The 21,051-nt window shown below is 35.8% G+C and overlaps 1 protein-coding gene across 3 annotated transcripts; it reads right to left on the bottom strand.

Moving 5' to 3' along the window:
* Positions 1 to 8,187: 8,187 nt before the first annotated feature.
* On the bottom strand, positions 8,188 to 20,231 carry LOC133517839 (chromatin complexes subunit BAP18-like). 3 transcript variants are annotated; one of them, XR_009799411.1, is made up of 6 exons: positions 20,013 to 20,231; positions 19,846 to 19,937; positions 18,414 to 18,515; positions 17,944 to 18,118; positions 10,968 to 11,175; positions 8,188 to 9,580 (listed from the first exon to the last, which is right to left on the bottom strand). XR_009799411.1 is itself a non-coding variant. In XM_061851291.1 (5 exons), the coding sequence occupies exons 1-5, from the start codon at positions 20,031 to 20,033 to the stop codon at positions 11,068 to 11,070; spliced, it is 498 nt and encodes a 165-aa protein (XP_061707275.1). In that variant the 5' UTR covers positions 20,034 to 20,231; the 3' UTR covers positions 8,188 to 11,067. The 3 variants fall into 3 exon arrangements, 2 of the variants coding, with proteins under 2 accessions (XP_061707275.1, XP_061707285.1); XM_061851291.1 differs by having other exon boundaries at positions 8,188 to 11,175; XM_061851301.1 differs by having other exon boundaries at positions 8,188 to 11,175; positions 18,007 to 18,118; positions 20,013 to 20,229.
* Between the last annotated feature and the right edge of the window lie 820 nt (positions 20,232 to 21,051).

Here is a 21,051-nt window from a genome sequence, read left to right as displayed (position 1 = left end):
CAAAGTTGCTAAAAAAAGTGATCGTGACTTACTCGAGCGCGGTCGATGCTTTTATTTTATTTTAACAACGAAATAAATAAAAAATCGAACGATTTTCATAAGCCGTGGTAGCAAAAATGGTTTATGATGTTTTAGTAAATTTAATAATGATTTCTTGTTAGTAATATTTAGGCTGAATCTAATGTTGACGATCCTATGGATGTAAACTTTCCTCCAGAATCAGGCGAACTAAATTGACATGAGATTGACAGATAAAATGATACCAGGAATAGCAAAGAAAGAATAGTCACGAATATATACATATATACATAATATATATACCGTGTTTTTTTTTTTCGTTATTTCAAGGGCGTTCTTGAGCTTAAATTAAGTAACTTTCTCAAAGACACCGATATTCTAATTAATTTCGGAGATAATCAATAATTTATTTTTATCTTATAAGGCCCTCACGAGCGTATACAATTGCCTTAGGGCCTGTTTACATATTGATTAGTGTTCAGTACGAGTGTCTACATTTGCTACTAAACGTAAACACTATCTCTGACAACTGAAGTTCGAAATGACATTGACATGTCATAGTTTTCAATTGTTTGGTTGAATTCAATGTAATGCCCGTGTTACAACAACGCGATATTCAACATTTAATTACTTTTTATAAAAAAAAATATTTTTATTTTTAACTTATTTATGTATTTTATTAACTACTTATGCCATTCAGTTCCTTCAGCGTACTTACCCATACCCCGGAGTTAACGGAATTCAATAAAAACACGGTGTATATATATAATATATTACTACCCATGGGATGATTATAAACGATTTTTATTTATGATTTCACGAGAAATGTTGTTAATTTGATTTTAAGATTGTGACATTACGTTATACTATACCGATCAAATCAGGAGGTACGGACGCAAAAATGCCAAATTTCGATGTTAGTGTTAGTATCCAGGTTTGGGAGCAAGTTGTTTATTACGAGAGCTCGGTTGTCGCCATAAATCTAAAATTTGTGATTTAATTCTGTACATGCCACCATGTACACACCGCACAATGTAATTGAGATATTAATAAGATTCAAAAACATAGGGTTGGCCTTATTTGTATTTTGAGCCGTAATATATATTTTTTTATGGCTGCTCTACACGATGGGCCATCATACTAGCCCACTAAGATGGGCCAGCGTGTAGACAGGATAGTGGTGTCAGATGGCTTATGGCGCGGCGGGATGGCGATGGGATGGCCACAGTGTCGGTTTTTCGACCGCACATCAAAGGTAGTAGGCCAGCGATGGTGCATACGCATCTACACGTGGCCCATTCCATAGTGCGTGCTCTCAACCATCGCATGGCCATCTCGCTGGTCCAGCGCTAGGCTATCGTGTAGAGGAGCCATCACCATCGCATGGCTATCTCGCTGGTTCAGCTCTGAGCCATCGTGTAGAGGAGCCATTACAATATATTTATCCAATATCCTTGTCTCGATTACCATGAAATAAAATAAAAAAAATATTTATTTCAAGTCTAATTACCTGTAACTACAACTGTAAAATTGCGCCATTTTTGAAATACCAACGAACATTTGTAAAATATCGTAAAAAAATTACTTAAAGTTACATTTGAACTCAACAGTAGCGACCCTAGGGTGAATTCTCGCGGTATTCTCTTATTCGATTTGTTTTGAAAATATCGATATGAACAGCACTGGCCAAACTGTGGTATCATGCAAATGGATTTGCCTTTAAGCGCCATATAGGCGCCCTGCCCTCATGGTGCTTAAGTCCTTTGTGCCAATTTCCATCATTTTTAATATTAACCGGTGTAACTATTCGAATTAGCTCACAAAATTTCACGATAATCGGTTGAGAAATGTGACCTCTAGAGGAGAGATAACGGACATACAAAAGCAATGTTTGCCAAGCAGAAACGGAGAACTTAATCTTACTTGATCAATTATACGACATGAGATTGAGAAGCCAAGTGATAAATAACCGTCCAAGAAGGATCTGCACCGACTTCACCTTAACTTGTGGTTTGGGAGCCGTTCAACCTACATAATTCGATAAATCTTGTTGATCGTTGAAACGATTTAGGAAAGAAGGAAATAGTGTAGTCTCGCTACGTAGCGTAGCATCAATGGCACTAAACAATGTATGTTTCTACTACACCTTACTAAAATTATATGAATTTAATTGTTAACATTAGACACAAGTTTTCAAATACATAAGTAATTGTTTAGATACTTACATAAAACAAACCGATAATTATGCGTAATAAAACATTTTAAAATTTAACCCTTCAGCTGGTTGATCGTGTAGGAATGTCATCTGATCCTTTATATTTATTAAGAATAAATTGTTTAAGAGTTAAGCAGGATTAAATATTCTAGTCAAAAGGTTGGGTTTCTCCCTATTTATGTATATATCGATGTACGATAACTTCTAGTTTGCTATTCGTCATTTATCGATTATACCAAACTCACCACCACATCATCATCTATTTCGACCAAAATCACCATATCATTCATTAATGTTTCTGAAATTGTACACTTAAATGCGTCAGGCCTAAGATCATATACAGCTAATTCAAAAGTTTTATAATTTTATTAAGTAAATATCACATTATAATTTAGTTTTATTTATTTGGGGTATATCTACGATTTAATAACTTCGACACACACTGCGTGAAAAAGGTTCTCTGCCGATCAAAATATGAAAAATTATGAATATCAAACTGGAAGTATCTAAGTAGACATAATATAAATTGAGACTTGTACAATAATTTTACTTGTACCTATATTAGAAACATGTGGTAATTTTATAAATGGATGTAAATTAAAATATAAATATACTCCATTGTTTTATTTTACTGGTTGAAGGCATCATACAGGGGGCAAGCGTGTGGTATGGCTACGACGGACCATTATAGGTAACAAGCATTTATGGTAAGTATCAATACACCTTAAAAAACAAAGTCCCCGCCGTGTCTGTCTGTATGTATATATGTTTGGGATAAACTCAAAAACTACTGAACGGATTTTCATGCGATTTTCTCCTATCAATTGGAGAAAGGATTATAATAAATTACTGCCTACATTAATTGGTAGATAATTTCCTTAGCTACAAACTTACATTCAAGAAATTTAAATTTTTCTTATAGTGTTCTCATTAAGTAATGTGCTTTTACAAAAAAAAAATAGTGACCATCATATAGAACAGTATTAATCAGGGGGATGTCTAGAGTTATCCAAGTTGTACACATTTAATCACTAATTTAAATATTTTAAATTATTAAAATAATATTTTGTTTCTTAAAAAAATAAGTATTTCTTAATATCAAATTATTATACTTGAAAATCAACATTTAGTACCATCACCTATTAAAGGGACGGTATACGACGTTTTCGATTTGGACCTCGCTTTGTGCAAATAATTTGTTCAATAAATGTTTAATAATTGCATGAAATAACACGTAATTTTGTTCACAAAGCAGCTGTGTAGCGAGTTATCTTGACGATATATTTTTAATTTGGTGTTATTTTCTATAAATCGGCACTAAAAGTATAAAAAAATCAAAATATGGAGTTCCGTTTGTGTAAGAAATAATCGTGCTTTACCCGTGTTACTACCAGTCTTACTACCGTTGTAACACAGGTAATGTTTTTTCCTTGGACTAATAATACTGCGGACGGAGTATCGATAAAACACAACTAGGATTCCATCATCCACTAATTTGCTGCTAGTATTTACGCGTGACACACAGACATTGACAGTTATCTATATGCCCTCATCCACCAATTTGCCGTCAGTCGCAAAGAGCATATAATCACTACGTTTTGTCAGTCGGATCGACGTCATTTGAGTAAATTGACGGAAGAAAAATATAAAATATGCCGACATGAGTGGTCAAGTGTTATAATATAAGAATTATATAGATCAGACGAAAAAAAGAGATGGGATAACTTTTCATAGGTAAGTTTATCAATTATCATGTTATCGTACGTAACATTAAGATATTTCAATTTCAATTTCTGCGGAACAGGAGTATGACCAGTATGTTGAATAGGGTAATTACTAATTTCCCGAAAGTAGGGTAATTGATGCCCTTCTTATTAAATCGTTATGTACTTATAAGAGATTATTTAGGTAAATGGATAAATTATTGATTGCGAATTTCAAAATAAGTCGGTATGGTAATTTCCCGAAAATAATGAGTTTATAGACACTTTTATGACTAATATTTGATAGTAAACCTTTGTTTGTTATGTATATTATATTTTTGTTCAAAATCAGATGTCTCTAATGTCTTTTAACAATTCATTTCATCTAATATTAAATATTATGATTTTATAAGTGTTTGCACGCGGTGCATGTAATTTGAGTCCGTAGATATGGTGCGCATGTGTTAAGACTTATAAAAGCATATACCTACGTAGATATTTGTAATTTAGTCTATATTTGTTTAAATAATATTTCAGGATTATTTATAAATTTATAAATAATCGATATTTATCAATTTTCGATCATAATTTATCATATTTTCCGATCTGCAACATATTTTTTTGTTTAAAACTTATGATTTAAAGATATGTTTCAAGTTAAATGTATAAATAAAAAAAAACGATACTGATATCATTCCGATGCTAAATATTATTATTTTAAATAATGTTTGCACCAAGTAATTATGCAATATTACGCATTTTCAAGACCTATTACTTCAGGTACATATTTATCGTCAAACATAAAACAGTGCATTTTTTTTATTTAATGAATAATTATTACATCAGGGAGAATATTTTTTACATGGTATCACTCGTCTACGCGCACACTTTCAGGGCTCATCTACACGATGGCCCAGCGTAGGCCAGTCTAAGGGACGCAGCTATGCGGTGAAAAGAGATAGCAATATCACTTTCTCCCTCTAACGCATAAATGCGTCCCTGGGATTGGCCTACGGTGGGCCATCGTGTAGAGAAGCCATTAAACCATCCGCCATTCCAGTGTCACAGTTTGTCATAAGTCAAATTACCTCTGATATCTTTACTCTATGACAACAATCACTAAAATATTTTAAAATTTTCGCTACTTATTACACAGTGACAGGAAAAAAATTACATGTCTTGACAGTTGCGAAAGTGTTGCTAACTTATGCAAATATAGCATATGAATAGTTTAGTCTAAGTTCAGGGCTATAACGGCGAAAATCGAAGTTCGTCAATTGCGAGCATTTTTCTCTGTCACTCTAATTACGTCTTAGTGAGAGTAAAAGAGAAATATCCCCGCAATTTGCGAATTTCGGTTTTCGCGGTAGGCCCCCAGTTCTTACATCATTTTTTTTAATTAAATTAAAAATTTAATTGGTTTTATTTCAGGCAAGCACCCATATAAAATAAAGTGATACACAGGGAATTTACAATGTTAAATGACACAAAAGTATAAATAAAAAAGTAAAATAACTATATTTTTTTTTTTTTTCGATTTAAATTAAAATAATATAACTACTTCCAGTTCGCATCTTGATGCAGAGACAGCCAAAACCTACAGATTGGACTGTGCAAATCCTCATTAATCGTGGCTAGGATACAGTTGTCAGAGCTGCGCAGCCTACTCCAAAAGGACGCCACTCTAGACCGAATTACGACAAAGAAATCGAGGACACGAGCCTCCGCATACATACTCGACGTACTACACCACCTTGGCAACTTCATCAGGATTCTGAAGGCGTCATTATATTGAACCCTTAGGGTGTTCATTGCTTTTCTGGTGAAGTTGGTCCAAAGTTGCCCTGTGTAGAAGCTTTGACAGTATGCTCTAAAAAGCGTCACTTTGACCTCGTCAGAGCATCTGCCAAACCTGCGCGCGAGCATGTTGCACCTTACTGATAAGGCTCTTCTCTCTCGCTCAATGTCTTTATCGTACTTCTGGTTTTCGGTTAGGATGTGTCCGAGGTATTTAAACTGCTGCACCTTTCGAACATGTAACCCGTTTAAAAACACGTCAAGTATCCTCTCCGTTTTAAATACAAGGTATTCAGTTTTAGAGCTATTATATATACTTCATTCCATGAGAAATCGCATATTTCTCACAGAAATGAAGCAACCTGAGACCCTCAGAGCACCATGTCATCCGCATAGCTTAAAACTATTAACGCAGACGCCACCTATGTGACATCCGACTCTGGTGCTCTTCAACCCCACAATCAGGTCATTCACGTATAGGTTGAATAGGCCCGGAGAGGTTATTCCCCCCTGGCGAACACCGCATTCTAACCTATACTCGTTAGAAGTCGCCTCGCCCCATTTTACGTAGTTAGTTTGGTTTTCGTACCAGTATCTCAACAGATTGGTGACCTCTGTAGGAACTGTAGTGTTCCTAAGTTTACTCCACAGTAAGTTATAATTTACCAAGTCCTTAAGCCCTAAGGTCGAGAAAACATGCATATACTGATGTTTCTCGTATAGTGTAATAGTTGACAGTGTGCTGTAGGCTCATTATGGCTGGCTTAAGCATTTTTTATTTCGATTAGGATTAAAAAAGAAAATATAATAATTAGAAATATGCATGCGTACTTTTTTCTTTGTGTTAATACTTCAAAATTCTAACAATTTTACAGTGACATCTAGTGATGTAGTGTACATAGTAGGAAGTCAGCTTAACGCAAAAGTAGGTGTCTCGTTGCAATAGAAGTGTCGCCCCCGCCCCCCTGCGAAGAATATTATCTAAGCAGTTAAAATATTAAGATTTTTCTAAACCTTAACAAAAAGACATGAATCGAAAAAATCCTCTTTTTCTAAATAGTTTTTACTAAATATTTAATCATCTGTAACTTCTTTTTCCGGCAGCAGATTCGGCTTAAAGTTACCTCATTTTTAACCCCTGATGCAAAAAGATTGTGTTATATGTTTGACGCCAATGTCTGTCTGTCTGTGGCATCGTAGCTCGCTTTAACGGATGGGCTGATTTTGATGCGGTTTTTTACGTGAGTCTCAGCTATGTTTCATAGAAATTGATCCAGCAGTTTGAAGATTATTAGCTCTTTTCCAGAATGATGTAAAGCATTTTTAGCATAAAATGGATTTTATTGGCATATATGTAGATATAGCCTTTATCCTATTTTAAAATGTTTAATTAATAGTTATGACTGTTACGAGGCTTGCACTGAAAGACTCGGGAATCGCTTATTTAATTATACAATTATGATTCAAATTCAACCTTTTTATAATCATAGAGGTCTGACAACTCAACACAAGTGGCAGTTTGAATAAACTACACACTTTTTTTATTTGTTGTCTAAGCGAAGTGGCCGTTGACAAAATGGAACCAACGCGGGAAAATTTAAGAGCGATGATATTTTACGATTTTAAAAGTGGTATCACAAAAACAAAGCTTAGAGCGTGCATTTGGGGAGGAAGTTACATCAAACACGACCATTTATCGCTGGTTTTCCGAATTTCATCGCGTTCATAATCTAACTTAATCTAAGATTCACACGAACGCGATGAAATTCGGAAAACCAGCGATAAATGGTCGTGTTTGATGTAACTTCCTCGTGAAGGTCTGTCAAAATCTGCGGTCAGTCAAGAAAACGTCGACGCAGTGCGGAACCTGATTGAGAAAGATGGACATGTCACATATCGTGAAATTCAGTCATGTTTAGGGATTGGAATGAGTCAAATCCAAACAATCTTGCGAACAGAACTAGGCGTAAGAAAACTGTTTTTCCGTTGGATCCCGCACCTACTTTCCGAAGAACAAAAGACGGCCCGAGTCATTAGGTGCCGAAAAAATCGAAAAAGGTTCAACAATGGAACTTCAAACGCAGTTTTTAATGTCGTATCGGGTGATGAAACGTGAATACATGCATACGAACCCGAAAATAAAAACCAGTCTCGAGTTCGGGTTTATGAAAACGAGCTGAAGCCAGCCAAGGTTGTTCGCTCTCGAAGCACGGCGAAAAAGATGGTGGCTCTTGAGGATCGCAGGACTGTCAATGCAGATTGGTATACAATGATTTGCCTGCCTGAAATTATCGGCATACTTAGAATAACTGTAACCGACGCATCATTCATTCAACGCCAGTCCACCCACCGCTCGTCAAAGTATAATAACATCAAAATATTGGACCATCCGCCATACAGTCGCGGCGACACGTCGCCGGGTTCCAAGTTGTGCCTTTATAAAATAAACACTACTTATGTCATGATTGCATTTTATTTTTGTTTTATTTGATTAACATATATATTATTGTAATGACTGTAATGAGCAAAGATACTCCATGCCTATAAAATAATATTACCTACAACTTAACAGAACAGATTTAGAAAGCCTGATCTTGTCATCTTCTAGAGTTTAATGTTATCTGGAATGGAGTATATTCGAAGGTCAAACCAGGTTACCGTAAAACCACCCAACTATAGTCCAAAGCTCCCAACTATGGTCCACAAATAAACTCAATTTTTCTCGTTCACGTGTGTATTTTACTTTATTTTTGTAGTTCTAAGGCAAAGTATGTTTATAAATGGAAGGTAAAACTAGGAGTAAACCAAAAGGAACATTTGTATAGATATTTAATTTTCTTTTGAACTTGTGGACCATAGTTGCAGTATTGGACTATAGTTGGGTAGTTTTACGGTACTAGTTTTGTATCTTTTTCACAAGTCATACAATTACACATGTTTTGAGTAGCGATACACCAACACATCAAATGAATACTTCAGGCCATTTCCTTTTTCAGAATTTGCAGATGAAGTGTGATGATATTATGGCAAATCCTGTTTATCATAACTATGATTAACTTAATTCTAAGACATTAATCTATGAATAGATAATTGGATGCATTATTTAACGGACATTTAAGGAACAATAACATTTTGTTTCATGCATTTCAACGAAGGTACAAAATACAAATAGCATGTTCCTTTTCAGAAATCGCTAAATAGTTACATGCATTTTCCTCATTGACACAAACTGTACGTGAAGTTAGTACAATCAGCCTCAATTAAATAGTGACGACCAAAGTGGCTAAATAGTATCTATAACACACCTTGTTACCATAGTCATAAGCATGGATTCCGTATAATTGGGCACTTTGGCCGAAAACTATTTATTTGATGCTGACTGTACCTGTACAATTACCGGTTCTTCAGAAAGTCCATAAACCAGTTCCGTTTCTTGTAGCCTGCAGAGATCCTGATTCTCTCACAGCTGACTCTTCCACATAACTTATATTCCCATGGTGCACTTTCACTTTTTTGTGCCTTAGAATTTCACGACACCCGATATTAACGCACACCATATTATTTAATTACCTACAAACTAACACTGAAGCAGTCTTTTGGTATCTAACGCACGCCCCCTAGATATACGCTGTATAATATTTACAATGAGTTCAGTGAGCAATTAAGACAACCTGGACAACGTGGACTTCTAAATTGTAGCGTCCATATTCGTATACTTTAACACATAATCTTTTAAAAAGGCAATAGCAAACCAGCATTGGACATCAGGACTATTTTTATCGACAGTGCACAATCAAATTTCTAAAGAATGAAACGCGTTTTCCGAGATGCGCTGATATCCGATGGTCTGGAAACGAAAATAGGACCTATTATTAAAGAAACATAACAAATTTCAGGACTGTTCTAGAGATTCTGGCCTTTGTGTTCAAACACTCTAAAAAGATATAAAAATGTCACAAACCGAATCATATTTTACGCTGAACATTACTTTTGTTATTTTATAATGCCTAATTATAGTAATTATATACAGTTACATACGCTGCTTTATCTACATCTATATCATCAAATAATTTTATACTTACAAACTAATAAAAAGACTTTCCAAACTTTTTCGTGCATGTCTCACATCCATTGTTTTTTTTTTATTCAAAGACAAACTTGAGTCGGGGGCCTACTGCCATATCGTTCAATATCAAGTAACATGCGAGATTTGTCAAATTTGTTTGCAACAACTGACACTTCATTATGAATAAAACGTCATCTCGACTGATATTAGAATAGAGGTCAAACCAAATTTCTTTGTTTCTCAGAGATGTTCTAAATTTGAATATAATTAAGGTATCGGTTATCGATATAGGGAGCGTGCATGAACTGTAGGAGGCAGCACAGGAGCCGTCAGATTTTAGGCGCGAGGCGTAAATGTGATGTTGTTTGTTCCGATGTAGCGCAGGTTTATGCGTCGTTGGACTAAAAGTAAATATGGCTATGTATAAAAATGTCTACATATAAAATAAAAATTGGTCCGAGTATTAGAAAGCCAATACTTCAAAATGTTTAAGTCTTATCAAGTCGGAATATAAAAATGACTACTTTCAAAGTATACAAATGTATGTATGTAGTATGTGCCGCAACATATTTATATTTGGTCTAATGTACAGATGCACATTTTTATACTTCGTCGAAATTATATACGCACGAACTTATGCAAGTAGACATTTTTATACATCGCCATATTTACTTTTAGTCCAACGACGCATAAACCGTAGCGCACAAGATGGCAGAACCTACTATGCACAAGAAAACACGCGACGTGTACATGTGCACGTTTATGGTTCCGATTCAGGCCACAAGATGGCAGACCCTCCAACGCGCACGGTCCCTATATTAAAGTGAATCTTACGATGCAGCCGATGCAGATACATACATATTTGTTAATATAAGCCCTTAGCTTATTGTGTCTGAATATATTATAGGGAGATTATGAGATGGATGGAGATAAATCGACACGAGCTGCGAATTGCCTATTCGCACATGTATCGTACAACGTTTTACAGTACATATGGCCCTTTAAATGTTCGACACAGTAACGTAATATGCTAATTTTCGCACTAGTGCTATAAAGTAGCACCATATGTACTGTAAAGAATATTACGTTATTAGCTACGGAGCCGCTAGTAAATAGACAATATCTGAATTATCAATAAAGGTTTGAAGTCAGAACGAAGCACACTCACGCGATTGGCACTAAAAGTTGTCTTGTATACGCGCTAAGTCTTTATATAGGGGTGCGTTTTGAAGCCTTCCTGCTTAATAGAAGGAAAAGCCAAACATGTTTCAGGTGGCCACCTCCTCGGTGCTGGCCTCGAACTCCAGCTTGACGTCGCTGCCGAGGCCCTCCACGTCCACCTCATTCTCAGAGGCGTTAAGCATATTCAGCGTCACCTGGACATACACAAAATATTTTAATCGTAGAGACAGTCAACAAATATTACGGGAGTATTCCATGTAGGAACATGGAATACTCCCGTTAAGTTATTGTTTTTAAATAGTTTTAAGGATAAAACTATTTAAAAACAATAACTTAAGCAAAACTTAATTTCTAAGTTATATAGTTAAATCGAGAGCTACTGCTGTACCGTCAAAAAGTATCCAAAAATGTAAACTTCTACATGGACATTTTCGGAAACTTTTTACGACGAAACGAACAAAATTTCCAAAAATGGGAACTTCATTTTATTTCCCGTAAAATTCTCTGGAAATTGCCGAGACCCAAGCAAGTACTACAAATCTGGACACCGAGCAAGGCTACACGGTATATCTACGAATACAACCCAAGCACAATTCACCACTTGTAAAATGTGCTAAAGCTGCGTCAATCAATATAAAAAACCTTAATTTATTGACATGCAAAAGACGAAGGTGGAGTACTCGCACGAAACAGATTTTTCATACAAAGGCAGACCTCATTTTCCTCTTTAGATATTAACATTATTGAAAATATTTTGACACAAGTTGTTGTATATCGACCACAGCTATGCCCCAACGTTTTATCATTTTCGATTTTTTAATTATCATAAGAGTTACTAAGCATTTAAATATTTGTATGAAAACTGTTCTTCGCTCCTAATTTTTACAAGAATCATAAAATCGAAGAAAGTCAAACGTATCTACTGTTAATACACATCAAATAATGTAAAAATATTTTCCATATTGTCAATATCAGAAAAAGACAATGGGGACTACGTTTGTCTGGAGAAGCGGCCGTACCTTTTCCTCTTAATCTAACAATAGTATCCACTAAAGCCGATAAGTACTTAGTTCACTCCACTACAACAAAGTAGCTTAACTACTATTATACCAAGTTCTAAAATAATACTCTTTTTAAATGCCTTCCTAAATATGTATATTTATTATTAAAGTTCCGTAGTCAACTCAACTGATAACCCTTACAATTTCGCCATGTCCGTCTGTCTGTCCGTCCGCAGCTTTGCTCCGAGATTGTTAGTGCTTTCTAGATAGCACTAACAATATATATCTAATATTTTCGGAAATAATGGTTTGAAAAATAAAATGTGACGATGTGAAATGTAAAAGATGGTGCACTGTGCCCCGTTGCCAATTTAAGGGTTAACAGTTATTTCTACTCTGTTTAAGTATTATTATTTAAGTTTCGTGCATCATTTTCTATTCAATCAGGGAACGATCTTATCATCAAAATCTTGACTAACCGAATAAAATAGAGCGAATTAAAATACCACATTACCTTGCACATAAAATAAATGATGTTGCAGAAAAAGACCAGGTTAGCCTCTAGCGGCCCACCATACAAGAAAAATTGGCAGTCAAATATGAATAAATGGTATGAAAACATATGTATAACAGTCTCAGCGCCACGTGGGCTGTCGGCGCGGCGGGCCAAAAGTTTATGAGTACAGCAGGCCACTATGATTTTTGAGTAACTTTATCAGCAGGCCACGAGGGCCGCCGGCGGCCCACAAACTTACGAATGCAGCACGTCACTATATTAAAAAAAAATTACGGGCAGGCCACATGGTGCGGCGGCGGTCCACAGAAGTTCCAGTGCCGCAGGCCAAAGTGTAGTAAGCGTCTTTACTGGCAGGCCACGTGGTACGCAAAGATCCCACAAAACTCAAATTACCATATTCTGTTAAAAACTAGATAAAAAAGGAGACCGTTGATTTTGTTAAGTAATTCGGCCCAGAACATACTGGAGCGTATAAAATTGAAACGGGCTTCAAATTAATCGTCATACTCTCTAAATTATGAATATAACGGTAATATTGAAAAATCATTTGATGAAAATTTAAATCTCATAAGCAAAAGCGCATTTATAGCCAAGACGAGCCAAGCAAAACGTAAGGGCACCCTTATAACTTGGGTTTCGATTATACCAGATAAGCAAAATCCTAAGGATATCATTTCAATAGTGGATTTATTAAATATATTAAGTTTCAATTGCATAGATCTTATACTTCAAACTTTATTGATATCCATAAAACCCCAATGTATATACTCGAGATTCTAGTCCACTTAACGCCGATATTTGTGACGTTATGTATGAAATGGGACCTTATTGTCGATGGCGCTTCCGCCGTCATAAACGATGCTCCGATACAAATGCAACGCTGCGCGACGCAGTGCGCCATCTACAATAAGGTCCCTTTTCCTAGATAATGCCACATTTGTTAAAGTGTTTAAATAATTTCAATTATTGAATAGAATGACAATTGACTCTGGCAGCTGAAACTTGTAGTAGTATGCGTCTGCGGCGTCTGGCTGGTGTGGTTCTTGGTATAGTTACACTGATTATTATACATTAGGTATTTAAACTGACAATCTGGGGGCACGAGAGTGCCCCGATCAAGACGAGCCAAACGTAGCACAAAGCCACTACCCACCTTTTAACAAACCGCTTTTACGTACCCTCGTCGTTTTTTTGAACCCTCATAACTTGGATTATACCAGATAAACAAAATTATCGGGATAAGATGTCAATGGTTTCAAATCAAACAAACTGATACTATTTAGAACTAATATTTTAACGTAGTGTCATACACATGTTTACCATCGACAACTTACGTTTAAGTCTCTAGGGGCAACCGCACAAATACGTCAACCGGGCGGAGCGAGGGCAAGCGATCATTTTCAAGAGTAATTGTCACTTAGGTAATGGGGTTTTAGGCTCTATCTGCTGTTCAGCAATATTTGTTTTAATGTTCGTGATACGAAAAAAAATAAAAGTCTAAAATTATTACCTCTACCTACCTATACCTACCATACCTATTAAAGTCAGTAAACTATTACTAATTATTTTCCACTTTTTTCATTATTTTTTTGCTTAATTTCCCTATTACTTTTTGTGTAATATATGTATTTTTATCCCATAAATTTTGTATTTATTTATATCCTCTACCTTGTTGTACATGTTGCTGCATTTGTCACCCTCTTCTCACTTTCTCCTCTCATCTACTCAAAGGTTAACTGGAAGAGGTCCTTGAAGGGATAAGTTCGCCTTTGTACTTAGCTTTTCCTAATTTGTAAGTTCCTTTTATTATGTTTTTGTACAATAAAGAGTTTACTCTCTAAGCTATTAAATAGGAGATTCCAGTCACAATATTTATTAATAAATTGTTTAGCAAAATTAACTTTTTTATTTCCATTTTTATTATGACACAAAACAATCTTAACACAATCATATAGACAACATTATTAGCTGTGCAGAAAATAAACACTATCGCCAAAGGCCAACCGAAACTAAACTTAAGAGATCTGAAAATTATTATACAAGTACAGAGGCTTCTTTTTTTTTTACTAGCCTATCCTGGTTTCCCACTGCTAAGCAAAGGCCTCTCCCCTTCTACTCCTGATTTTGTGCATCCTCCGGCCAGTTGTTGAGACAGGTGTTTAGGATAGCCCACCATCTCCGTATAGGCCTGCCACGTCCGCGCCCTTCTTACATCCGCTTGGTAGATATAAATACTAGCCCACCTACCACCAGCCTGGATGCATGCGGCAGACGTGACCGGCCTAGACCCATTAGAGCTAAGCGATTTTCACATCAACGTCGGCAATGCGGGTTTTTTTTAACGCAACTGGTTTTTTGGTGTCCCGTGATCCCTGGATACGATCGATCCTCTTTACTTATCATATATATTATATTATATGACTAAACTATACGGTGTCCTATTGCCGGGCAAAAGCGTGGGCTTTAATAGGGGTGGCCCTACGATCTCAATCCGTCTCGGTTTTGAGCAATCTCCGGCCAGTCGGTGAGATATGCGTCCAGGTCATCCAACATGTACATGTGCATTTTTCATGTAAAATTGTACTATGACGAGATCAACCTTCTAACTCTACAAGCCCCAACTTCACAAACTACACCTTCGTCAAAATATTTGCCTTGGCCGTGTCGCAACTGTCACATGACATGGACGTTAGGTGTTATGTGCATTACTTTATTTAATACAAAGGATTATTCAAAGATAAGATAAAGATAGTTTATTATTCAAGTAGGCATATTACAATCCTTGTGTTAATGATTATAATCTAATTATAACGATTAATTTAAGGCCCCTTTAAATTGTATACACTCCATTACTCTCTGGTGCTTAATAGTTGCGTGATAATTGGCAAGCCAATTACGTCAGTAGCTAGACGTCAAATTTAAAAAAAATTAGGCGCGAAGGAAAATTCATTCATAGAAATTTCATAGAAAATTCGAATCTAGCGCCTTATTTTATTTTCGTTTTCTAAATTGATGCGAGCTGGTGGGTGGACGACATGATTTTTAATAATTTTAATGCATAAACTGCATAAATCCACGCGAATGTACAGTGTAGGATCAACAAACCTACTACAAAAATGTCGTTGGTCCACGCGTGGTAGGCGCGTTATCAATTTTTGAAACCCGGGTACCAAAACTTGGCCGATGGAAATTTTGACCTGCTGAGTAAAAACGTTGACTTGTCAAGATTGAAAAATTGCTCATGATTATGAGTTTCTGCTTTTGGCATGCCGGCGACCTACGTGGCCTGCTGGTAAAGTTGTTACAAAATCTAACTGGTCTGCCACAACATAATCAATGTGGGTCGCCGGCGGCCTACTTGGCCTGCTGGTAAAGTTACTAAATATCACAACGACCTTCGCTCGATTTTATTGGGGCGGTCGGCAACCCACATGGCCTGCCGTGAAAATAAATCGTTTGTTCTATGGCGCTGAGAGTGTTAATTTGAATTTGTTTCTATTTAAAATAGAACCAAACAAAACAGAAGCTACTCTGTTCTATTTAATTATGATTTAAATTTTATTATAGGCTGTTTGTACAAGTGCTAGGAACGTGGGATGCTAGGCTGGAGGATATGATAGTTCCCAGACCTGTTCGTCTTCTCCCTCCCCTTCTCAACTTACTTGCACTACCATGCCACAGCTTAACATGTCCATACAGTTACAGAGAACAGTCGTGTGGCAGTTAAACACGTTGTGTAAATAATTGTTTCACCTATTTATGGTTGGCTAAATGTGTTCTTTGTTGTTTCTTATCAAAATGTAAACCAATTTTAACACATTTCAGTAACTTTTAAACACTGTACGGATATTTAAACCGAGACCATGCTAACATTAATGCCACTAACCAAATACTTTCTGTTTTGAAGCTATACAACTAAATACTGTCAGTAATACTGAAGGAGCCTTTCCAATCTGCATTCGTGTTTTTTTTTTAATGTTCCGTTACTACACTGTGGACCCCAATAACAGGATAAACTTAAACCACATATTTCGAACAATATAACGAGTAATAGTCAATGCCGGATTTAAAGGAGCGGAGGCCCCTGGCCCCAAATTATTTTCCAAATAAAATGCTAAATTTTCCGAAGTCTCTAATGCGGGGGCCCCTCTTTTGTGGAGGCCCCGGGGCTTTAGCCCCGGTTGCCCTTCCCTAGATCCTGCCCTGGCAATAGTACATTAAGATTACAACTGCAATGCGATTCTCTTTTAGGCCCCAATTCATTATAGATACGACGAGATAACCGTTATGTGTGGTATATAATTATAGCTCACAAATCCACCACATTATGTCATTATTTATTTTTTCGGGAGCATTTGTTTTAACGGAAATAAAGAGGTTGCAAATCGAGTAACAGAACTTAGTAACCAACTAGGTATGGCCCTTTACATTTTCGACATGGCTACGTAATGTGCTAATTATCGCACTAGTGCGGTAAAGTACCAACATATGTACTATAATAGTACATTACGATAACAAGTGCGAAAAATAGGAAATTCGTAACGAGTGGCGATAAATTACGAGTAAAACACTACCGAAGGGAGTGTTTTAAATCGACACGAGGTGCGAATTACCTATTCGCACATGTATCGTACAACGTTTAGCAGTACATATGGCCCTTTAAATGTTCTACACAGTAACGTAATATGCCACTTTTCGCACTAGTGCTATAAAGTAGCACCATATGTACTGTAAATAATATTATATCTATCTCTAAGTCTAAATGTTCGTTTAAAGTGTGGCCCTAGTTGTGTAAACAACTAAACACCTTCACCCGTACCATGAGTCACTGACAGTGTCAAAACTGATATAAGTATACGTTATCGAGAACGTAATTTACTTTCCATACATCTCGCTCGCACTTATACGCGAGTACGAGCGAGATGCATAGAAAGTAAGTTACGTTCTCGATAGCGTTATGTCAGTGCCGAACTGTTGGTAGCCACCCTTAGGTAGTACGTAATAACAACTGCCAATTGACGCGTCGTTTTTCTATTATTACCTAGAGATTTTATTACTAATTAATAAATAATTAGTTATGATTAATTATTTTGGGAAATAATGAAGCTCACAATAACGGTGACTACTTCGCCTTGATGTAAAAAATATATCTCTAGTTTGGCATCGGAATTTATGGTTGAAATTCGTCCAGTTATTCAAGGCCACCTCATGAATAAATTGAAGAGACTGAATATATCTTAAAAATACAATCATAATGACTAAGTAAAAATATTTTATCAGCACATGCAATCAACAGCCCAGTGGGAAACAAAGATTTAAAAATAAAATAAATAAAAACATTTAAAAAATATTCAAACTTCACTAACCAAAACTCAAAAGACAAACACAACAACTGATAACGAGTGACAAAGATTTTGCACTAAGTAGTTAGTGAAGATTTGAACCTCTGCGTTTTTTCCTAACACCGTCTGTTGGTTGAGGGCTCTGAGTGGAGACTGAGTGGCTACCTGAGGCGGCTGAGGAGGTTGGCTGTGGCTGGTCACCGTACTGCTTACCTGCCTTACAGGTATACCTGCATCTTCAAAAGCCTTCTTCTTTAAAGTAGTACGGATTTGTGTTCTGAAACAGGTTATTGGGATGGCTATAAAATAATTTATTACTCTTGTAGGGAAACTGGAAGAGATCCCTCATAGGGATAGGTTCGCCTTTGTACTACACATTATTTGTTCTATCTGCTGTAAAATATTTCTTATTCATACAATAAAGTGTTTACTTACTTACTTAAATCTGCAAAAAGGAACATAAATGCTAACCATTGGGATTGCATCCTTGCACCAGTCTGCTAAGCTTGGTGCTTACCTAAAAATAACACATCTGTTGCAATATTACAGAAATATTATTGAAATATACTCACACAGTCCGATTTTTTATATGCTGGCTAAGCTTGTTGAGGTCCACAGCAAAACGGTGTACACAAGACCTGAGCATTTCTATCTCCTCGTCTGTCCATTTGCCTCTGATGAATTGAAGGATTATTGATGTAAATCATAATAAAACATTCCTATTTGTTCTGTAGATTAATGTACAACTTGTTTATAATTCACTTTTGAAGTTAGGTAACCTTACATGTGTCCAAAAAAATTCTTAAATCAAAACATCAGGGTAACTGAGTCAATAGCAAATTTTGACAGCAGCATATGATAGATTGGGCCTTTTAGGTCAGTCATCATTGCGCTTTCAAAAGCTGATATGTGCTCGCTTTTAGATTGACAAATAGTCACCTAGCAACAAAATACACATGATATAAATTCATTTAATCAAAATCGCACACATATCAGACTCAGTAAGCACAACAATGCAGTGTGACTTCTGACGCATCTAGTGCACATATTGGACTATTTAGCCTAATGATACCAGCAAGTTTCTTTTGAACCCATTTTTACTGTTGTTGTATCCATTCCTCAGTGGCTTGCACAATGACAGGTGCCCGATTGTGGTTCCAAGGAGTAGAGATAAGACCACAGAGGAAAGGAGATAGAACATGGTATACAATGTAACATCCAGAATTACATTAAATAAGACCAATAGCCGTGTTTATTCAATATTTTTAACAGTTATAGATAGGTATCAATTGTTAGAAACAAATTAAAGTAATTTATATATATAAGTAGAAACACTACTAAATAAATAAGCTGGCTAGCTTGGATGCTGGTTCAATTCCAGTGTCCAGAACACTGGTGGCCTTGGTCACTTTATCTTCATTGATTACATTTTTCGGTAAATATTAATTGCCTTACCAAATACTTTGTAATTATTGAGATTTGTAAAACCTTAGAAGGTGCTGAATTCAGTTTAACCTGATGACAATTACTACTGTTACTAATTTAAAAAAATATATGTTATAAAAGTACTACTTTTTTATTATTTATGTATATATTTATATGTTATACATATATTTGTGCTGTTGTATTTTTCCTCTGTTCTGGTTCTCCATTTATATTTGCTACCCTTATACATATTTCTTCCTTACGGTAATTTCTACTACCTGAAGGTTGTCTGGAAGAGATCGCTTTTTAGCGATAAGACGGCCTGTTGTTGCTTAGTTTTTTTATGTTAATTACTGTATTTAATCATGTTTTCGTTGTGCACAATAAAGAATATTATTATTACTTTATACATATAATTAATGATTACTTTATACTTATAGTAGTGTAAAACCTAATAGTGATTAGAATCTACGTATGGAATAAACATCTAAGCTCTAGAATCTACATTTAAAGATCTACAGACTGATATTGCATTGGCCTGACGATATTTCTCCAGACGTTAGTACAGATACGACATACCCGGGCTGCGAGTCACCAACAGGATGCAACAGCATAGTCATTTCAGAAAGCTTGTTAAAAGCTGTACCGGCCTCCCGAAATATCTCTCCAACCTGCCAAAATAAATCAACAAGGTAGGTAATAGGAAAGAAAATTGGCCCGTCCACGGCAGACTGTGGAACACCAACCTTAGCAGCAGAGTTATTCATTTTGACAATGAATATTTATGCGTGCCACTGAAGTTATTTAAACCCTGCCACGCAGCAAATACAATAATTATAGGTTTAGTTCTAATTTCTAATGTAAAAGCAATAGCAAACTGCAAAACCGGGCGTACAGTACAGTACATAAAGTATGATTTGAGTACAATAAAATGCAACACCTGCCAAAGAGGCCAAAGAGGATATAATCAGTATAATCACTACAATCACTACGTTCCATGAAGGTATATATTAAAGTGGAAAGCGCAATGACTTTATTTGCTATACCAAATTGAACCTTATCACCGAGCTAGAAAGAAGTTCGTACCAGACTAGAGAAAACGGTCCCCTTGAGATAGCAAAACCCGAGTCCTGTGTCTCACTCGCACATATCGCCATTGTTTAAAATATACCATTGTGGTAGTAATAATATCAATATACTACTGAAATTAATAACCTTATACTATTTTAGCGCTATATTCAAATTACAGTTCTGATATCTTTTAAGTAACTTGCAATTAATTATGATTAATATTATTAACTAATTAAATCAAGCATGTGCACAATAAAAAAAAAGCATTAAATGTAATATGGTAGAAATTGTAGTAACTTAGAATATGACTTGGTATCCCCCAACTTGATAACATATTTTCGTGTATTTTCAAAATACGTTCATGGCGCCGCTCAGCATTGTTGATACGTATAATATTGCAAATAAATGGTTAAAAAATGTTGTGTGACGGGTTGCAGTGTTTGGTTGTGTATGGTTGAGTGAAAGCTATGCTGATTGTGGAATATCTTTTCACAGGTAAGTGTAAATTATTCAATTTTACCATAAAAATACAAGACTATATTGTCAAACTTATTAGGGTGACTATGATGTCGGCACGATATTAATCGGTCTTGCTTCTTATTACGTATTTAATGTAAAAGTAACTTTATGTAAATAGGTATGTCTTTATTTCGGCATGTTTAATGTGGTCGACGTAATGAGAGCTATTATATAATAAGTAATTGACAAAATTGA

This window comes from Cydia pomonella, chromosome 1, assembly GCF_033807575.1.
Source record: "Cydia pomonella isolate Wapato2018A chromosome 1, ilCydPomo1, whole genome shotgun sequence".
Classification (NCBI taxonomy): Eukaryota; Metazoa; Arthropoda; class Insecta; order Lepidoptera; family Tortricidae; genus Cydia; species Cydia pomonella.
This window is presented reverse-complemented; position numbering and strand designations above follow the sequence as displayed.

What these genes read in the sequence shown, in the direction of transcription:
- LOC133517839 (XM_061851291.1), bottom strand. Translation starts at nt 20,033, where the DNA reads ATGAATAACTCTGCTGCTAAG. An exon ending in TGAATAACTCTGCTGCTAAG is followed by an intron (nt 19,938 to 20,012) that starts GTTGGTGTTCCA and finishes TTATTTTGGCAG; the next exon opens with GTTGGAGAGATATTTCGGGA. An exon ending in TGTTAGGAAAAAACGCAGAG is followed by an intron (nt 11,176 to 17,943) that starts GTTCAAATCTTC and finishes GTGTATGTCCAG; the next exon opens with GTGACGCTGAATATGCTTAA.